The 17,711-nt window shown below is 37.7% G+C and overlaps 1 protein-coding gene across 2 annotated transcripts in view; it reads left to right on the forward strand.

Moving 5' to 3' along the window:
• Positions 1-17,711, forward strand: part of LOC139935343 (glutaminyl-peptide cyclotransferase-like) — a 35,177-nt gene that overhangs the window by 11,685 nt on the left and 5,781 nt on the right. The window contains exons 1-3 of one of the 2 annotated variants that reach the window (XM_071929918.1): positions 13,765-14,381; positions 16,149-16,295; positions 17,211-17,495. In XM_071929918.1, coding sequence (XP_071786019.1) covers positions 14,130-14,381; positions 16,149-16,295; positions 17,211-17,495 — 684 coding nt within the window. In that variant the 5' untranslated portion in view covers positions 13,765-14,129. Of the gene's footprint in view, positions 1-13,764; positions 14,382-16,148; positions 16,296-17,210; positions 17,496-17,711 lie in introns of those variants that run through there. The other variant, XM_071930002.1, reaches the window with a different exon arrangement.

A 17,711-nucleotide genomic window follows, 5' to 3' on the forward strand; every position in this document is an offset into this window, starting at 1 on the left:
AGCATCTGAAAGCACACAACTTCATGTGAAAAAGGTGTTCTTTTCTTTCATAGTTATCTTGCAACTCCGACGACCAATCAAGCTCAAATTTTCACAGGTTTGTTATTTTATGCATATGTTGAGATACAGCAAAGTAAAAGACGGGTCTTTGACATTTACCAATAGTGTCCACTGGCTTTAACAGTCACTGACAGTTAAAGCAAAGTTTCATCATTTTTAAATTAGAACAATGTAGACAGAAATAAAGGACCAGCTTAGAATATTGACAATCAGTAGACATTGAGAAAGGACCTGCCTTTTTCTCTATGCAGTAGGCTTCCAGTTAAAATCTCTTGTAAATGAAACTCAAGCAACATGTACTTGTGTGAATAGGCAACCTCAAAACTTTGTGCTCCGATTTATCTTCAAAAGTAAAAACAAAATGGCGTACTGGAGGTAGTGCAAAGTGATCCTGAATTGATCTCTTACAAGATTTAGTAAGCCGGATAAGCTTGGGGAAAATATAAGCTGAATTTGAGACTGAGCTCTCATCTCTCCATGCATTAGGAGGACTGATATGAAGATACTGTTTGCTGTTGGGGGAGACAGCCTGTATTTTAAGAGCGTCACCTCATCTCTGTCCTAGTGACACATGACACCCAGCAAGCCGTAGGATTCAAACCTACTCATTCAGGGTGACATGTAGCTTGAGTTGCGGCTTGCTAAGCCCATCTCCAATGATACTGCGGCAAAGCTTAAAGGAACTCGATGCCTTGGATCAGACAAGTTGGTCTATACAAAGCGTTTGTAACCGTTTTTAAAAAAAATGCATATGGTTGGAAAGGTGCTTTAAAAGTAGAATATAAAAACAATGATCCACACAAATTTGGCTCGAAATTGCGTGGTTTTCCTTTTATACTTGCGAACTAACACGGTAAAAAAATTTACTCCCATAAATGGTCGACCGTGTTAGTCAATAAGGTAAAAAGAAAACCGTGCAATTTCGAGGCATGTTTGTGTGGATCATTGTATTCTACTTTTAAAATCTTTGTACACAAACCCATAAAATGTTACAAACCCTTTTCAAAGACCAACTCGACCGATCCAAGGCAACGTGTTCCTTTAATACAACAGCATTCTGCTGATGGCTACGTATCAACAATCTGACAAGATCTTCGCCAGGATGCGGGAAATTGACCAACATGTTGAGTATCCGATGTCGCTGATTTTATGTTTCCACTGGCTGTTGAATGAGGCACCAGTAAAATTTTGATGATTGAAGCCAAATTTATAGTCTGCAAACAGACAAGATTTATCATGTTTGAGTAGGTGGACACTGTAGACTGTATGTAGGAGAGCACCTAGGCTCAATTACAGCTCAACAAATTTCTTTGCAAAGCAAAATTTTAGTCGGGCACCAACCCCAACAATGCAAACTTAATGTAATTTGGGCTGGGAACCTGTTTCTGCCAAGCAATACTTTCCTGTGCTTAGCAAGTTTTTGTGTATACAGGCTTTATGTAGGGCTCTGCTAACCCCGGAATTCTGTGCTTAAAGGATTTGGGTACTTTTTCAAATTGTCCATAGATTTACATTAATCTTACAGGGTTTGAAGATAATGATAGTGGAAAGCTTCCCTTCAAATCTTATTTACTGAGGTGCTGTAGTTTTTGAGAAATGAGTAAAACAATGTCATGAAAATACGTTTGTAAATGATTAAAATAATTTTCGTCTCATGAGACGAAAATTATTTTCATGACATTGTTTTACTCATTTCCCCAAAACTACAGCACCTCAGTGCGTAATATTTTCAGGGAAGCTTTCTACTATCATTATCTTCAAACTGTGTAAGTTTAGTGTAAATCTGTGGACATTGTGTTTTTTGTCCTACAAAAGTTACATAGACCCTTTAAGGTCAATAGAAGCTTTGCAGGGCACTGTTAGCGCAGAATTTTGCGGGAAGCAGAGTCACGAAATTGGGTCCTGTGCTGTTTGCATGTAACAGAGTTGCCCAAATCATACACATGTAGTGTCGTTCACCATCTCAAAATGGCTAATGCAGTCACTCACACAAATGGGCATCGATTCTACAGATTCATATCGTGAGTTCTTAATACACGGAGGTCAAGGATACAGATCAATACTTGCATTATGAGCGAAAAAGGAACATTTTGGTTTGTAATTCCTTATTGGCAAATCGTTACAATGTTCAAAGTGGTAATATTGGAAGAAGAAAAAAACAGCTGAAGGTTCGCGAGGTCTTTCGCCGTCTCTTCTAGCTGGCAGGGGAAACACTGCTGATAACTCTACGGTCGTTTGTCAAAACTGCTTTAATATTTCTACATGTTTGACAGATAAAGTAGGGTGTCCATCATAAAAAATAGGATTCCTCCCTCCCCAAAGTGTAATCTCAAAGCCCATATGTTCTCGGTGTGTTTATGTTGATGGTGTTGCTCATGATATAGGGTGTTCATCTGAAAAATGGGGTCGCCCACCCCCCCCCCCCAACCCTGATGTGCCAACAATATATTCTTTGCTCTAAATGTTGGCATTTGTCAGTTATTTAACCTGGGGATTGTTACACAACTCAAGTACTAGTCACAGCAAACATGCCCTTGTCCCCCGGTGTAAATAATTCAAGTGTACATGTAGAGTTGATGCCTTCAAGTTCAAGTTTAATCTCAAAGCCTTCTGCGCCTTGAACACAAGTGTGCACATTACAAGTCTTTATGATTATTAACGCCCATAGTTTCTCGTTGTGTTTTGTTGATGGTGTTGTTATTATGTATTGTGATATTTGACTTGCTGTTTGTTTTCTTGTAAAAAATACAAGTATGATGCTTGTGAAGTGCATTGACCATTTCTGGAATTGCGTTATACAATGTATAAGAGCAGTTATTGTGGCCATTATTAGTATTATAAATGTAGCACATGTAGTTTTCTTCACCTGCCTTTCATCTCTGTGGACACTGGTTCGAATCCCACCTCGGACCAGAGCCTTGCATATGGATTTGGTTTTCAGTTTCCTACCGGACAGCGTGGATTTTTCCTCATTTGGTGTTTTCCTCCCACCTAAAACTGAACATTTCTTCTCACTTCCTATCCATCCTGTTATGGCACTAATTGTGCTGTTTGGTGTGCAGTAAATAAATAAATAAAAAGGTGTTTGATTACAACGTCATTCCTTGCGTAAATTGTGTAACAATAACAGCATGCGCGTAGCATCGGGTCCTGGATGATTAAAGTGCACCGCCGTTAAGCAGAGTATTAAAAACTAAGCTTTGTTTTGAATAAACACCCTGCATTGAGTCTATGAGTGGGTCATTCCTGTTCTCCCCAGGCTTTGTTTAGTACCAAGGAGTACAGCTAAGTACTGTGGCCTAGAGTCATAATTCTATTCGATACTCCGAAGCTCGGGGGCTGGTAAAGCAATCTATTCTCTAATCTAATGACTAGGCCATCATCCTGCCGATAATTAGATGGAGTGCTCTCTGGGAGTTATAAGGAGGAGAGAAGACAATTGCATCAGATTTAGATTTGATAGGAACGCGATGTCTGAGCTACTGCCACGGGGAGAAGATGGTGAAGACAAAAAATTCTTCATGTCTTTGGAATTCGTAAACAGGTTGATGAGACAGCGAGATTTGTATCGATTTGTAGTTAAAATAAAAGTCTGGTCACTGTTTTTATAGAGCACTAGAATCAGGCACTGAACATGAGCGTAAGACATGGTATAAATTCTTTGAGTCTTAGGAATTCGTAAACAGATTGATGAGACAGCAAGATTTCTATCGATGTGTAGTTTAGGAAAAAAATCTGGTCACTGTTTTTTTGAAAGCATTAGTTGTATATAGGAAATCGGGCATTTAAGGGTAAATGAGCGTAAGACATGGTTTTCAAAATTATGGAGTCTTAGGAATTCGTGAACAGGTCGATGAGACAGAGATATTTTTATCGTTGTGTAGGTAAAAAGAAAAAAAAGTCTGATTTCTGTTTTTTTGTGTTAAGTGCAATAGTTGGAAATAAGAAATTGGGCAGTGAAAGGTAATGAGCATAAGACATTTTCATTTGCACTGCTAGCCATATTTTGAGTCAGAAGCTCAAATAACTTTAATTAATGGTCTTATTGCATCTGGTTTAAATACTAACAAATCTTTATCCCTGTTGCAATTCATACACCATAAACTGTTTCTGGTATCTTTCAGTGTTGTAGTTAAGACCACAAAGTTCGATACCAAGAATTTCCTTCAAAGACCGAGACCTCAATGTCTCAGGTGGAGGGGAGACAAAGACCAAGACTGAGACCTCAGACAAATTTGTAACTGTAAACAATGAAACAACTTTCATTGCCAACTGTCTTTATTTTCAATAGACTTTTAATGCTGAACCACGGCTTTTTCTTTGTATCAGTCCTCACTTCGGGTATCTCATAACGAGTGGTACTGGAAAAAAGTTTGATTGTGCTGATCTACTCTCCAAAAACATTCGCAGTGAGGATTTGTTCCTTTTTTCCCCAAGTACGAGTGTGGCTCACAGCTTTAAGCCTCAAGTTCACTACAAGTCAAGTTGACTTTGAGTCTTGTATCTATAAATTTTGTTGAGTGTCTAAGGCAGCAGTACCATGAAAACAAATTAGATAAGTCCTCTCTCGCAGCTTCTTCAAATAAAGGAATTTACACATAAAATGTGAAACTGCATAGAAAGATCTTTCTCTTAGACTCTGGTCTTGTAAAATAAATTCTGCTCCTGGAAAAAAAAGAAGACTTATAAGCCAATGCAGTCTTGGTTTTTTACACTTAATTCGAGCCCTGGTTGTGATTGTTAATCAGAATTATTATCTGGTTTTCAACCTTAAAAGCGGTTCTGTCATGTTTGAAATAATCCCTCTAAATACCCAAATGAAAATCTTTTTCAAATGTAGTCTGCTTCATGTAGAAACGAAAAATCCATGTTGTGCTTGAAATAAAATTGAATTAGAGAAAACAACAATGTTACACTTGAGTTAACAATGATACTTACACGTTGTACATGTATGTGAACGTGTCGATGCATCTCCTGATTTTAAGATCCTGAAATAATTCAAATCACGGAACCTGTGCTCAAGGGAGTGTGTTGTTGGTCTCGGGTTAGTAAAGATGTGTCTTCAGTGGAATCGAAGATCAGAAATAAATGTGTACATGTACGTGTTCTGCATTTCTAAAATCTGACAGTGCTGTTTGTTTTTGAGAATTTCTTTAGCGATTCTGCCTTTGAGCTCTATGTCTCTGTTTTTTTCGAATATTTCTACAATCACAATTGGGCCAAATTTCATCAAAATGTTAAGCACAAATAAAATAAAATTTGCTTAGTAATGCTTGTAATGTGTACTGTACATGTGACTGGTTCCCTGCTCAATTCTGCTTAGCAGATATAAAACTATGATAAATGTTTGGTTTAACCCATATATCGCAGGCATTTTACTCTAATGGGATATAAAACTGTCAAGCAAAATTATGTCCTGCTTAACCGTTTTGAAATTAGAAAATTAGTCTCCTTCACACAAAGGCAATAAACACGAAGGTCCCTAAAAGTGCTGTAATAATCCTGCTATAATTGCACAGTCTATTAAAAGATATCAGCCGTATTGGGAATATTTGAGCCGTCAATACATGTAGCCGCTGTATGTGAATAAGTCATCAGCATAAATCTTCCCCATTAGCTCAGTCCATCAACATTAGCCTCCTTCGGGGATTGAAAATCCTCCCTACAAATTTTAAAAATTCATGACTGTCGCGTCAGGTGCTGTTGCTAACACCAATAGCACACCCACCACAGAGTCTGAATTCACAGTTATATCACATAAAAAGTCAGTGGATTGAGAAGAGCAAGCTAGTCAAAACGTTGAGACCAATTTTAGAACTCACTCCTCGGTAGTGCAGTTAATAACGATCTTATAAGCTAAAGTAGTAGTCCCAGCCAATTTTCTATACCTTCCACACAGGTAGTTGTTAAAAAGAAGGACAGTTCTTTTCAGAAGTGAGAAGTCTCCCGAACAATCCGATAAATCTACCCGGCTATAGTAGAATATACAGCAAGACAGTTCTCTTAAGAACAAACTCTACCTGGCAATTAGATACACACATGGTGTTACCGCAAACCAATAGATATTATATCTAAGAAAAAGTATGCAACTCTTTTTCATAAGCACACCCCACTTGTCATGATTGATATAGGCATTTTCTTTTTTCAAATTAATTCCAAATGGTTGTGTTTTGACAGAAAAACCACAGTCTACTCTCGAGATTAAAAAAAAAAACTTGATTGTCAGAGAGATGGATTCTTTAATCAGTGCCAGTACTAACCGTACAGCTATTAATTCCCGAGCCCAAACTTGTCAGATTGTCAGAATTGATCAGTAATAAATGCAACAACGTGACTTGGGTCTATGCAAGCTCCCTTTACAAAATTATGTGCGATATCGTGTTTCCCTTTAGGGCACAGTACACTTCAATTTGACCAAACCTCTAATGGAAGTGCTACAATGTATTTGTGTGCAATGGAGTTTTTTCCTCAGGCAGCTGTTTGGAATGTAAAGTACAGTTCCATGATATGAAACTAAAATTCTTTTTGAAATAAGATTATATTTATACACCGAGTTGAAACCAACGGTTCTTTTCAGAACCACATCAACTTATATAGAGATTATCGTTACATGGTGTTACCGCAAACCTTTACTAAGGGAATAAAAGTCTAGCGACGAGTTCTTAAACTGTCGTTTAAAATAGGCAGGGTCGTTGCCGTGTGATAAAGGCCCGAGCCCAAGGCGAGGGCCTTTATCGCATGGCAACGACCCTGCAAGGTTTTAAATGGACGTTTAAGAACGAGTCACTACTCTTTTATTCCCATTCATAAATGCCCTTTTGTTAAAAAACATTTATAGACACTTTAACAATTGAAAATTTGAGGTTTGAAATATTTTTTTCAAAAACTTTGTGAAGAATCTGTTTCATGCGCATGGGTTTTGTGTTCGCGCGAGCGCTTAGAAATAGATTACGCAGGTGCGCTTACATATATTACGCGCTGTATAGCTATGAATTGTGTTCCGTGTGATAATCTTGCGCGCGCATGCCCGACACGCGGAAGCCAGCCGGTCTTAAACAGCTTCAGCTGTGTCTTTATCAATTATTTAAACACCCCCACGTGACACGCTCTCCACCAATAGGAGTAGAGAAACTGTCTGGGGTATTTATGAATATATTGTAAATTTCCAACATGCAAAGTTTCAAATCCTACTTAGGATTATATTTCATGTAATAGTGATTGTTGTAGTCATTTTTAGTTAAAATTTTGTATTACAAATCATCATTTCATAACAATATTTGATGGTGAGAAGTCCATCAATTTATACTTTTAATCTAAGGCCTTTGTCATGCAACTCAAGTTTAAGTCGCTATATACAATGGATTTTAATTCCTACTTATCCACAAAACTCTATCTACTAAGTCACTAAAAGCATTCCTGCGCAGGAAGCACTTTCATTTTTTTTCTTGGCCAATAGTAACCATTACCCCATTGTTGTATTTCCTTGGCAACCAAGTATGGATGTCTTCCTGTATGAGCTATAGGATGCAACCCAAATGGCAGTTACTTGCCTGTATAGCGTTTGACGTCATAACCAATGAATCACTATTATTAATGGCAAGCACAGAGCCCCATTCTTGGTGATTTACGTGATGTAGAATCCCATAATCACTTTGCATGCTCGCATGCCTGTGAAATTTAGGAAAGTGTAGAACCGATTCAGAAACCTTTCAATCGGAGGTTAAGTCTGTAGTTAATTCAATTTATTGGCGTTAATTGAAATTGGGGAAGTCTTGAAGGAAAAGGTCATTTTTAAGCATCACTTAAACGACAAAATTTGTAGATAAATTATGTTTAATGAACTAAATTCACAAGGAAATCTAATGCTTAATAATTTATATAGTAGTTTTTGGAACAGTGAACATGAATGGTTCTTTTTACTTTATCTGGACACCAGTTATTTTTGAGAAGAAAAAGAAAAACAAAAATAGTTTTTTGTGTTTACTTTAATAATTCATAACAAAATGTAATGTCTTGTTCCAAGTTACCAGTAATTAATTTTACAGATGAGTCAATATTTTCATAAATCATACATGACCTGAGAAAAAAACTAAGATAATTTGTTTGTTTTTAAATCATAGTTTTTTACCAAAATTTCTTTCTTCGGTTTTCTTTGTTTGACATACCAAGTCATTCATTCATTCATTCATTCATTCACACACCCTAAAGTCCAAGAAACATGATTTAAAAAATTGTAAACAGTTTGAGAATATAAAACTGTGGTTAACATTCAATATTCAATCTGAATATTCAACCAGTAACCATTGTATACTCATTCAACGTGGCTGGCCAAATTGTTTACCCAATTGTGGCAGTATTTTAAGTGTAACCAAATACGGAAACGAAACAGAATCCAGTTCAAGTTTTATTAAACGACAGCGGTAAGAAACTGAGCTGTTTATCCAGTCTCATTCTATTGAATTGAAACGAACATCTTAGATTGAGTTTCAATAAATGATAACATCAGGTGAAGAATCTCTATTTTGAGCACACACACAGGCTTTCTTATTGCAGCTGTTTATTTATGGAAGAAAGAAAAAAAAACAATTTCAGAATGTCTTCATACTGGATGATCTGTGTGACATTTTCTTTTCTCTCAACTTTTTCCAAACAAATTGACAGAATGTTGTTGAGTCAAACTGCTCTTCTAAAGCAATCTAATCAATGTTTCTTTAGAACAGCAATCAATTGTTGTCAGATTTAATATGTTTAATATCAATGTTATCATTCGTGACTTGAATATCATTGGTTTATTGAATATCATGAGTAGCAGGCAAACTGGCAAAGATAAATTGAGCATGCTTTACCATTTTAAAACCATTTATATGAAGTCCACAAATGCATTAACAAAATTTTTTTTTTTTTAAATACAATTTGGATTCGGCATTAAATAATCTTATATATCTTAACAGTGTTTAATAGAGTATAATTTAGAACTATTCTGCATTATGAAGAAGTCCTGCAGCAAATCTGGAATAGATAGTTCTGGATCTAGGCAACTTCACTTTTTGGGCTTGAGCTGTGTCAAGTGTTCTAAATTGTTCTACTCAGTCAAATGGTTCGCCAACCAACCATGCAAGGAATTTGATCAAACTCCTGGCCACAATTTCATGGCTCTGCTTACCAGAGAATTCTGCCCTTACGGCGTCTTGTAAAGCGTATGGTTTTAGGGGCCGTAAGCGCAGAATTCCAGGGTAAGCAGTGCCATGAAATCGGGTCAAGCATGCTGCAAGTGGTATTTACGCCTAACACAGAGTCTTGCGTTCAAAAAAATGATTTATCATTGCTCGTTTATATGGCGGACTTGACACTGTGCGTCGTCAAGTGGGAATTATCTGTGGTGCTCTTTGACCAATCTGCCCTGACAAAACAATTAATTTTAAATGCATAGGATATGTTACTGTTTCTGTTTCCTTTAAAGGCACTGGACGCTATAGCCTTGCTCAAGGCAGTTGCATTATTCGCTCCGAAAAGACGCAGCTGTAAACCCACCCGCCGTATACCCTGTGCATGGTGTGTGCGATCACACCGAATGACCCACCCGTATACACACTGTCACATCGCACGAATACTGTTCACACAAGTCATCGCACTCATACACCACTAACCGCATGCGGAGGCCGTCAGGCCGACAGCCTTGTCGGGTCTGTATCTTCCCGTTTTAATGTGTTGGTTTAAAAAAATTCCAATAGTGGACGAAATTGGGGGGCTCTAGGATATGCTAGTATGCAGCTCATGAATATGTATATCGTTCGTCAGACCTATCAGACAACACAGGATGTGAGGCAAATGAATTATTCATTTTGACGTCCAATCACACACGCCTACCATGCTCGCTGAGCGTCCGTGGTGGTGGTGTGTGATGATGTAGACATGTCTCATCTTTCGCGGGCATTATGGTAATGAGCTGACCGTGGGAACTCTTCGCTTATTATAGTAATGAGGTCAGTGGCTTCAACACAGACCCTACAAGGCTGTCGGCCTGACGGCCTCCGCATGCGGATAGTGTACGGGGGCATCGTGTCGTGCGATGTTATGCACAGTGAATACGGGTGGGTTTTTATACAGCGGTGGTCTTTTTTCGGAGTGAATAATTCGACTGCCTTGAGCAAGGCTATGGACGCTATTGGTTATTACTCAAAACAATTATTAAGTTGATAGTATAAAACATTGTGAGAAACGGCTCCCTCTGAAGTTACATACTTTTTGAGAAAGAAGTAATTTTCCACAAATTTGATTTCAAGACCTCAGAATTAGATTTTGAGGTCTTGAAATCAAGCATCTGAAAGCACATAACTTCATGTGACAAGAGTGTTTTTTACCTCATTCAAATCTCGCAACTTTGACAACCAATTGAGCTCAAATTTTCACAGGTTTGTTATTTTGTATAGGATAATGCCCGAGGTGCGCGCCATTCGTGGGTAAGAATGGCCCGAGGGCGAAGCCCGAGGGCCATTCGTACCCACGAATGGCGCGTTCACCGAGGGCATTATGCGACTTAACCCACACCTGTGACGTCATGCTATTGTTAAAATCGCTCCATTATTTCGCACGAATGGCGCGATATTGTTTATTTTTTAAGTCAATTGTTTGTATGTATTACATAAGCTTCGTCCATGAACACCACTGGTGGTGTGTGAACAATGGACGAAAACCAACATTTAGGAAATATGCTCGTTCCTTCGATAGTGGCATCATAGATCGGGAGCGAAAGTGGCAGCAGATAAGTGATTTTGTTTCTTGACTTAAAGTAAATTTAGACCAGTTAGTGATAGAAACAGATGATCAGATGATGTTGTAGCCGACTTTCTCGGTCTACAAAAAAACCAAAAGGTGAAGATAAAAGAAGTGACCTACCCGCGTACAAGCCTGTAGTTTCAGATTTGTTTTTAATAAACAAATTTAAGCTACCTTTATGATCAACAATTTCAGTTGAATTCCTGTTATTTTATGATGATATTGAAAAAAGTATCTTTGCAATCTTAAATTTTAGGGACTTTACTCACTTACCATGTTTGTGTATGATAAATTAAGCATTTTGAATTAATAAAAACAAAAAACAAAAATACTGGTTAAAATGAAATTTCAATAAACCTGTGTTTAAAACCATTAAAAACAAAATAATTTATGGTCCATGGCGTCATTGACTTCATTTACTTTATTCCCTAACTCTTTTATGCACACTGGGTGAATAGATGTACCCATCGCGCCATTCGTGCAAAATAATGGAGCGATTTAACAATAGCATGACATCACAGGTGTGGGTTAAGTGCATATAGTGTCCAGTGTCTTTAAAAGGAGTGTACAATTATTGTACATTGGAAACAATAAATCAAAGTCAAATATCTTTCGATCTCTACCCAACTCTGAAGAAGATATTATTTTACATGAATCTTTTCGTGAATCCCTGGACGAAATGCATACATTGAAAGTAAGTTCCAGTTGGCTGTTCTAAGATGCATTGGTGTAAATAATGAGGAAGTCTATAGAAGGAATCAGTTTACCAGCCAAGATACAATATCATGTACTGTCTTCGTCTGGTTCCCACTTGGCTTTGCTAAGCAAATTCGCCACTTCCATAGCAAAAGAGGCCATCTCAAAAAATTACATCTTGGGAAAAGCAAGTACAGAGATTAGCTGTTTTGCCATAAACCCCCCCCCCGGATAAAAGTGTTAAAAGAGGACGAGATAGGACATTAATCACAACCATGTACATTGTAGTATGTATTTGAAATTTAAAATGGAAAAATGTCCTTAATATACCCCTAAAACTTTTAAGAAACCAAAATGTTTGTGTTAGGCTGTATGATGCCATGAAAGGGCTGACTTGTAAAGCCGCATTTTCTGCTGCAAGCAGCTCTCTGGAATTAGGCCTTGTTTCTAATGTGATAGCCAGTCAAGGTTGACTAATGGTGGTGTGTTGTGTCATGATCAATACACATTCCCTATGCTACAGTTCGGTCAGTATAGGGCGCATTAACCACGCTGAAGATTTACTGTTATTGCCCCAAGACGAGTCTCTCCGTCTTTTTGTTTTCTCACGTTTATTTACATCCATGTACATGTATCAATGTCTTTGAAGAAGGAACTCTAAAAGTCTTTGTATATGTGAACCATGTCATGTAAACCATAATTGGAATTAATATTCAGGAAACAAACACTTGAGTGAAAATTATGACATATATGATATCTATTTTGTTTACAATAATTGAAATCATTGTAGGTACGTAGGTGTGGTGATTTAAGCCCATTAAAAATATACTTCCATACAGAAAGAGAAGACATTCTTAAACGTAGTAGAAATATTCATCACAGAGGAGCTCTAATAGGGGGCACTGTACACAAAAATGGATTACACAATAAACCCTGGTTAAAAGGGAGATTACAAGCACAGACTCCAGTGCCTTCTGATCCTCTTTTTACAGGGGAAATATAGTACATGTATAGCGTGATAGTTGTACTCTGCACAATGGAATGTCTGAGTGGATATAAATAAGCTGTCCAAAACTTTGAGGGTGCAGAAAAAACGCATGCCGCAAGCTAGATAAGAAAGTTTTGGAGAATATACACCTCATCCAACCTGTTTAAGTTGTTTGCATAAATGCAGTTATATGTAGTAGTGGTAGCCTTTGAAATTATTACCAGATCTCTCCACTTTAGTCAAAATTCCAGCTCTTCCTGTTTTCCTTGAATGAAAATAGTAACAAAAACAATCTGGAGTCGGGGGACACTCAAGTCCGCTAAATATTTATAGATTCATGATCATGCTTTTAAATGGTTAGAGCGGGAGGGCAATTTATTTCAATTAGCGGAAGGGCAAGGGGTGAACTAAAGCAACTGTAGTGGGATATGCCGGCAGGGGGTTGATAAATGTATCAGAGTAAATGCGGAAATGCAATTGAATTAAATTCTCTCAGAGCATTTATGGTTTCATTATATTTAATCGAAACTCTGGCAACCCACGTTAAATGATAAATATTCAAGAATAATAACCACTCCCCCACTGGGTTCTTTTTTAAAAAGAATGTTATAATTTTGTCCAGCTTCTGAAATAAAAAGGTAAATTTGCAGCGACATCTTAAGTTCAGTTTTCTTTTTCTACAAACTGTAGACTTTCAGAGCTACGTCCATCAAAATAAGAAAGAGCCTTGCCGCTGAGTTGGCGGACTCCTTATTTTTATATTTTATTATTATTATTAAATTTCTTCTTTTTTTTTTGGGGGGGGGTGCCAATCACAAGCCATACAACCTTTTTCTGCCAGTTATGCCAATTTAGTTAACTGTATTTGACCGAGGGAATAAACAGCTTGAAAAAAACATAAGCCGTCATTTACACATACAGTCAAAACGATACAAACTTAATATGTCATGATATTTTCACAGGTTTGTTTGGAAACTTGAGGATGTAAACAAAATAATTACTCAGCTTTTAATATGTAACTCTTGAATTTATGTGGAAATTATGACACAAAATGTAAAATTTTCCGTAGGATTTTGCCTGCCCAGAAAGGCACTGGACTGTACAAGGTCACTCAGTTTGTACAAACAAAAGTTTGATCTTTGTTTTTCAGTACAACCACCGCCCATTTGAGGTGCATGATAAAGGAGTTAATAGTAAAAGAGTCAACAATAGCGACGGTTCCACATGAATGAGCACATCCAAGAGTACACCCGTGGTGTTGATCCAGTGATGGTTGTCAGTGAGTGGTTCCGCTATACACTGATTAGTGGTCTTCACCTATGGTGTAGGTTTAGTCAGTTTTACAACAGATAACAACTGGTCTGCTGCGAGGTATTCGCTGCATATAGACTCCAGTCACATTTCCTGCATAGGCTTGGGAAGTTCAACATAGTACTATATAAAAGCAGTTCACGAAGTTGCTTCACGTGTCTAATTGGTACTGGGTTACATGCAGTAAGAAGGTGCTATCTAAACTGTTATTACCAATTGTATCGCTCTTATGTTGATGGTACGTGGATGATTGTGATGACATAACTGCTGTATTCGATGAAAAGACCAACCCTGAGCAATGCATTCTAATCAGACCTCAAAGAAGATCAAACTGAGTACAAAATGTCGTTGGATCTCTTGCTGTTTTGGAGTGGTTGTACTGGCCACGCTTTCAGCAATGGTGGTCCTAATTCTGTTTCTGTTTGGATTGATCGTGAAAGAATGTCCGGTCGATGAGGAGAGATGTCAGTTAGCTGAGGAGGTAGATGATTTGGACAACATGATCGATCAAATTGGAGTTACCCCGGAGCCAAGTTTGTATGATCTTAAGGTATATATAGTTACAGTCTTGTCAACCACACAGCATCTTTAGTCTTTTAGGCGTTTTCTCCTTCTTGGAGCCTTCAAGGCTATTCTTAGAGGCTACACTAGCATCAGACCAAATCCATGACAAACTAAATGACTTGTTTGAGCTTTTTCTTTCCATCAAAACTCATTTGAGCTGAGCAAGTGAAGCTCAAAAATGGATGGGGGAAAATCAATGTGTAAATGAAAGGCATCCGTGACTGAATTTGATTTATATTAATACACGCCAGTTTCTGTTCTCTTGGAAAGTTTGCCCCAAGCAATATGTAGTTTGATACATCGGAAATCTTGTTCACAATTGCCTAAACTTGAGAACCGCTTCATAATAATCTCTTGTAATTTGTTTTTATATCTGCACCCAATTTTTGTATGAACAAAACCTCAAAACACCTGGTGCAGTTACTGACTCTGAGAGTACATGCTTGAATTAGTAGACTGGTTTTTTTTACCAGAACAAGGTGGAATTCTTCTTTTAAACAGCTCATCAAAATTAACAGAGTCCCGTTTTTTTTCTTCAGTTGAATCACTGCTCGAAAAACTTAAATTTACAATGCTTGAATGATAATGTAGTTCCAAGGTTCTTTCTAGTTTTGCAAAATTTTGTTCTAGAATGCCCCACAGTTTTTAAACATCTCGGGGAGACCCTACACTTCAATTTCCTCACGAAACACTGTTCAGGCTGTTTTGGTCGTGTCTTTTAGGTTAGATAATATTTGACTAGACATGAAGTGATACTCACTCATGTCAATAATATGTGTTACATACCAGTCACTATTAACCTCTTGTTGACAAAAGATCTTTAGGTGCAAACTTGGCCTTTAGTTGTCTATTTTTAATGTGCTGTTTTTATAATAAAAATAATAATGAATACTTGTAAAACGCTGGTATCTGTCAGGCTTGATGCTTATGACTCATTATAAACAATAAAAACAATTAAACTGAATGACGAGTATGGGAAAGGTGAGTTTTGAGTGACAATTTAAAAATTGATAGGGATTCTAGTTGGCACAAGTGTTGAGGAAGATTGTTCCAGAGTTCAGGTGTAAGACGAAGAACAAGCAGTCTTCTCAAGAACGATGGGTCTGAGGACGAACCATTGGAGAGGTTTTTTTTAACGGAGAGTTCTTGCAGTTTGACATCTTTCGAGATGATGTATGTAATGTAGATCAGTGAATTGCCATGTAGAGAATCAGATTGAACAACAAAAGGGAGAATTTTAATGGAAATGTGGTTGATAATGGGAAGTCAGTGAAGGGAATTCAGTACTGGGGTTAATATGTGGGTTGTGCGTTTGGATAAAGGGACAAGATGAGCAGTGTGTTCTGAAGATGTTGTAGGCCACAGAAGCTCTATCTGTGCTCTTGTCATTATTTTCCCTAAATATGTTACTCTGATGCTCTCAAATTATGTGATGGTTTTTAATGTAATTTTCTCATGTTTTAATTGACCCTGTCATATCTTGGTACAACCATGAAAAAAAAAAAGTGTAACTTTTATCCAAAAGCCTAATTTTTTAGATGATAATGATAGTAAGCATCCTGTGAAGTTATATTGTCTGAAGTGCCTTCACCCAAACCTCCCATCAAAAGCCAACCCCTCTTGCACCCTAACCCTAGTACACCCCCAACCAAAATCCAATGGGTCGCCCTTGTTAAATATGGTTTAAATAAAAGAAACATATAAAGAATTTGTTAACTCTCATCAAAAAAATTCTTCTCATCCTGATTTACAGATGGACCACAAGGTGAAGAAACTCACCCAGACCAAGTTACATAAGTTTGCTGCCATGACGGACATCAATCGCCTCAGGCACCAGAGACTCCCTTCACTTCTTATACCTAGAGTCTCAGGAACAGCAGGAAACATTGAAGTTAGACAGGTAATAACAAATGTGAATCTTAACAATCTTCCGGACGATCTTATAAGGAATAAAGCTGATTTGAAACCTTAGACTTTACAGATACATGTATGTAGTTCCCAATAGTCGCCATCTTCAGGGGCAACTTGGGTTGTGGTTTTGAGCTGCGTCTTATACTCAGTCTCAGGGACGGCAGGGAACTTTGAAGTTAGACGGGTAATACAAAATTTCAATCCTATTGATCTTCTGTACGATAAAGAATAACACTGATTTGGAAGGCTTTTAGTTCCCAATGGACGCCATATTTACAGGCAACTTGAGTTTGGGGTTTGAGCTTCGTCAAAGTTCTCTATCGAGCCAAGTGGTTTAGTGACCAATCAAGCCGGGAATTATGATAAAACTCGAGTGTGCCGCACACATACTTATGCATAGTACATAGATTTCCCTTCAAAAATTATTTGCAGATTGGAAGATTGCAGACTTATTACATTGTGTGATGTCAAGTGAAAACTATCTATTTCCTTAGGATTTTATGACACGATGAAAGATAGTGGGTGGGTTTTTTTCATTTGCCTTTATAAAGTTGTTTAGTAGAAAATACAGCTTGCAAATTTCTTTGCGAAGCAGGAAAGTGAGCTGTGTAGCAGTCACAACAATGTTTTAAGGCAGCCTAGAACAGCTATCATCAAATGAGTTGCCTCCATCTGCCTCATTGAGGGCGCTGTTTGAAAGAGTTATAGGCAAGGTTTATTTATGTTGGAATCCAAGGTTCTCACAAATGTACATTGTACTCTATACTTATGAGACTACATACATGTAGTCTTTAATCAAAAGGACAAAAGGGTCCCACTGCAGTTTTAATTGCAGTTTATTGTTTAAATCCATTGCAGTTTTCATAATACTACATTTAATTTCTTGTTCTTTTTGTGCTTCTAGTACATAACCACTAGCCTTCAGAGTCTGCCAAGTTGGACAATAACAGAAGACCGCTTTATGGACTCAACGCCAATGGGAATGATAGAGTTTTCAAATATCATCGCGACGTTGGTCCCGCCTGGTCAGACTGAGTCTGATCTGAAACTCGTCCTGGCATGTCACCACGACAGTAAATATTACCAAAATCAAGACTTCATTGGAGCCACTGACTCGTCCGTCCCATGTGCCATGATGTTAGATCTGGCTCACAACCTCCAGCAATCTCTGGATCAGAAATCATATCAGGTAATGCAATCCATGCTCTTCAATTCTCTTTTATTCGGTGTGCCGTGGCTGAGCGAATAAGAACACCTGACTCAAGCTCTGGTGTTTCTGATCAGCAGAGTGGTGGTTTGAGTCCCGGTCTTGTCACAATAATAAGTGTGATTTGATTGTTTGAAAAACAAAATTAAAAATTCCTCTATGGAAAAGTTGTAAGAAGTTCTGAACATTTATTGAAGT

The sequence above is a fragment of the Asterias amurensis genome, chromosome 1, assembly GCF_032118995.1.
Source record: "Asterias amurensis chromosome 1, ASM3211899v1".
NCBI lineage: Eukaryota > Metazoa > Echinodermata > Asteroidea > Forcipulatida > Asteriidae > Asterias > Asterias amurensis.